Below are 4,653 nucleotides of genomic sequence, written 5' to 3'. Positions count from 1 at the left end.
TAAGCATCGGTAGAGGCGTTATTGAAATAGATGGACGACTCAACGCTTTGTCTCACCCTATTAAATACTTTAAACAAAAAAATTTTTCTCCCTGCAACGACCACCTAATCCCCCTAATTAATGTATTCCTATTTCTTATAGGATTCATTACTTTTCTTATCCTCATTACTTTCATTCATAGAATGAGACTTTCTAACCAAGGACTTAAATTTAATTAATCTATTAAATTTGATATATAAGTGGCTTTCAACTATTGGAATTTTCATCATAGTACACTGGAATATTGGCAATAACTAACTTTATTCCTATCATTTTTGTTAAATTTTTCATTAAAAGGCAAACAAAAATTAGTAGAAAAATGCAAATTAGCAAAATTAAAATGTTAATAAAATATTAGTAGAAATAAAAATCATTAAAATAACAAGTGTATTTATTTGTTATAAGTATCCGAAAGCAATTTTAACATTAGAAACCATTTAAAATAAGCTTTTTTTTAACAAAACTTTGAATTATAATTTATATCAGATATTATTACATTATTTTATAAAATTTCAGACTTATAATATATTTTAATATGTCTTGAAAATAAATATTATTATTGTTCACCTTACGAAATAGATTTTAATATTACTTTTCCATTAGAGTATTTTAATACAAAGTATTCTAGTTAAATAAGATATAGTTCAAAGTTATGGCGAAACGTATACTTCATATTACGTATTTAATTACTTTAAAAATAATATGATTAGCATTATATGTTATCAGTAGTGTGATATATAATACTCCATTAATTACTATTGAAATATAAAAATTTTCTATTCAGGCATGTATCATAATAAATGTATAAAATCTAATTTTCAAAATATTAAAATCAAATTAGTAATTCAAAACTAAAAACCAATGTGAAAAAATCCATTTTAATGAGTAGTCTATAAATATTATATAAAAAATTTCTCTAAACATCTATTAAAAAAGCTTTTAAACACAAATATATATTGAAAAATTTTTAATATCCTAATAAATTTACTTTACACCATCTATCGAATTGTAGGAAAGCCATATTTGTATAGTCTCTCGTTTAATTCAGTATCGTCCGCAAAAATCAATAGAAATATTCGTGTACACAAAACAACCCCTTTTTCTCCCTTCGCCTGGAAAGGCATACATACTCGAACAGGCATTCAATAGTATGTGAAAGAAATTGTATTGGAAGAGAGTTCCATTTATTACAGGCTACTAACTACAGGCATCCTGACACGTTAATTGGACTTTCAGACCTGCAGCACCAATCACTACACACGTGGAAGAAACATTATTTTCTTGATCGAGCTTCGATCGATATTGTGCGTACATGTATGGAACTCTCGTTCGCGCCAATAATTATTTGAGTGAAAACATCACCACTGGTGAATTCGCTTGGCTCACGAGGGAATGCGTGCCGCATATGATGCGAAATACTGACGAAATTCTCGGTTATCTGCGCTCAAACCGTTTGTCACACCTTTCGTTAAAACTAGCGACGTTTGTTCCTAACTGATTCTCTCGTCTCTTCTTCCGTATACTTTTTAAATGGCTTACTTGTTCAAATAATGGATTCATTCACGCGAATCCTAATCATTTTTTTTTTGCTATATAACTTTCCTCGTTTGTCATTTTATTGTTCCAAAAATAGCCAACATTGTTTACTTATATATCAACTCATTTAAAATATTTCGCTTACATGCACATTTATTTCCCCGAACTGGGAGTAAAAAATTCAATAAAATTAAATAAACGATTATAATTCGAAATTAACAACGACTCTGCATTGAAGAGGATATATTAATATTTTCACACGGATAAGACTTGAAAAATTAATAATCCAACGTAATTTCAATTATTATAATAATACATTATTGAAGCTTCATATTATAAAATAACTCTATAGATATATTTTATTGACGAATTATATTATTCATCGAGTAATGTAAGAAATATTTTAATATAAAATAATGGAACAATAATAATCTCAATAATGCTTAAAACAGCAAAAAATCATATGCCAAACTTCTGAAAAATATTGGAAATATAAATTGAAATTCTATTACATAATAAAAATATTAACTAAAGTTTATAATATAGTTGCGGTCATTATTATACTTTAGTTTGCCTGTGCGGAATTAATCACTTAATTATAATTACATTATATTATATAAATTATTATAATATTTAACAAACATTTATTAATAATAAATTTTACAAGTGAACCATACAAAGCTCATGAAACTCATAAAACTCATAAAATATTTGATATTTTATAATTTTCAAATATCTTATAATTTTCTGGCTGTATTTTCATTAGACATTGAATATTTAATTTTAAATTTTATTTCATATATCTTTTAAGATTAATTTAGTTTAATTAATTTTCAGAAAAATTGTAATAAATTGTCATAAATAGTATAGTTTGTTCAATTAAATTGTAATGTATAAAATATAATATATAATGTATATAATTCGTCTATAAGATAAAAGATACTTTTCAAAATAATAACAATTATTATAAATGAAGTGAGCCTATACACAATGTCCATTCGGTTAAGAAAAAAAGTTAGGAGAAAGTAATACTTCCATTAGTTACGAATCACAGAAAATTACTATTCCAACTTGCATATTGAAGTTCTTAACTTTCCAAACTTTTCAAACAATGGCTTATATCAAAGTTTTTCGTAACTAACCATCAACTTAATATCGATCATGCACACACAAATGACTCAAACAAAAGATTATTCTCACAGACAGCATCTATTATTCGCTCGTTTCAAAATTTACCCGTAGAATAATAGCAAACTTAGCGGCATACATTTTATTTTAATTATTCAATCAAATCAAGTCATGCAGTACGTTGGCTAATGATATTATAGTTCGCTCTTATCAAGAGTAAAAGCATCATGTACATTTTCGTCGGACTTGAGTCGCTAGTTACTACTGAAAAATCGATTAGTGCTCACCCTTACTGAATATGTGGACCAGTAGGTTAAATGTAGTGTGCCACGAGTACAGCGTACGTATTTATATACACTCGTGCATTATAAATATACGTGCACATACGTACTAAATGGTAAAGAAAAATTCTGGATAAATCGGTGGTACTCACTTAACTTTGTTACAATGTGATATATTGTCGCGAGTCAGCTTTATGTACTCTCGTGTGTGTATTTAGAGAAAGCATGAAAAAAAAAGGGAATAAGAATTAAATGAGAAAAAGAGATAGACAGATAGATAAATAGAGACCTATTGGATCAACTTACTCAGGTGAACAGAGGAAATTTATTCAAAGCCGCTTCGCAGGGGAATCTTAGCTACACGGATAAGCTACTCGATAACTTAAAGATGAAGCCGAAGATGTAATATTCCACTCCATTAAAGAGTGGCAAACTAGAAAGCTTCTATTTAAATAACTCTAAAAACGAGGAAGAGCTTATATGATAAAAAGGATTAAAAAAAAAAAGGAAAAGATAAGGATAGGACGTAATTTATAAGTTTAAATTACGAATAAGTTTTAAAATGGCTATTCAATGGCTATTCCTCTTTATCTCAGTTTTAGTTCTCGATTTTTATTCTCAAAAATAAGATAGTAAACTAATTGTTAATTTGAATAATTTACATGCAATATCATGTTTAATTTTTCATACCATTAAAATTTATAAAATTATTTATTAAATTATATTAAATTAAAATTATTTATAAAATTATAAATTTATAAATACCTATTAATATTCAAACTGAACTTTTAATATTTTTAATTGTTTTTTTTGCAATTGATACTGCATACAATTGGTTTAATAATATTCTCTTTACTAAAGTTTTTGATTTGAAAATATAATAAAACAAAAGATATTATTATTCCGATTAATTTTTAATTTTTATGATTTTATTAATTTTTTAATCATACATCATTGTGCTTATAAAAATGTAGTTTGGAATAAATTTATATTGTTAGAAACGATTTATGTATAGTGAAGGTTTTCTTTTTTTTTTTTTTTTTTTTAACAAATTCATATTTAATTTAAACGTTAAAACACATAAGATTAATACTATTGAATATTCTTCTAATTTTAAAATAAAATATTAATATTAACTAACAGTTTCAAAGATAAATTGTTGCTTATCAGTATGAGGAGGGCAATTCTCAGTAAATTAGTTGTATTCTGTCGATTATTTTTAATAATAATTTGTAATACATACGTTATCTGATAAAAATTGATTAAAATTACAAACCAATATTGATTAATTAAATTAACATAGTGACGAAGTAGATACTGGGGAAGATAAATAGAGCTGCGAGACATTACCAACGCTTCTAACTTTCATCAATCTTATTCTCTTTATATCAGGCTCGGACTAACTCGTTTAATTTATCTAATGAGATGCCAACGAAAATCGAAGAATTTTCAAAGACACGTGCAATTTCCCAAAATTAAACAAATATTTCAAACCATTAATGAACGAACGGAGATTGCATTTTTATTACACAGTTTGTAAACAGGTCATTGGTGTGAGGCTGTTTCCAATTGCAGGAACATCGTTATTTTAAAGCTTGACATGCATTAGTATTGTTATGGATAATCTTTTAATTATTCCAAGGACAAAAAACGTCTGTGGTAAAGGAAG

The 4,653-nt window shown here is 26.3% G+C and overlaps 1 protein-coding gene across 1 annotated transcript in view; it reads left to right on the top strand.

Moving 5' to 3' along the window:
* Positions 1-4,155: 4,155 nt before the first annotated feature.
* Positions 4,156-4,653, top strand: part of LOC105361156 (1-phosphatidylinositol 4,5-bisphosphate phosphodiesterase epsilon-1-like) — a 29,668-nt gene continuing 29,170 nt past the window's right edge. Inside the window, exon 1 of the mRNA XM_011498263.1 lies at positions 4,156-4,174. Within this exon, the coding sequence (XP_011496565.1) occupies positions 4,156-4,174 (19 nt within the window). The remainder of the gene's footprint in view (positions 4,175-4,653) is intronic.

The sequence above is a fragment of the Ceratosolen solmsi genome, unplaced genomic scaffold (genome assembly GCF_000503995.2).
Source record: "Ceratosolen solmsi marchali unplaced genomic scaffold, CerSol_1.0 scaffold14, whole genome shotgun sequence".
Classification (NCBI taxonomy): domain Eukaryota; kingdom Metazoa; phylum Arthropoda; class Insecta; order Hymenoptera; family Agaonidae; genus Ceratosolen; species Ceratosolen solmsi.
Note: the sequence above shows the minus strand (reverse complement) of the source record. Positions and strands in the feature narration are given on the sequence as shown.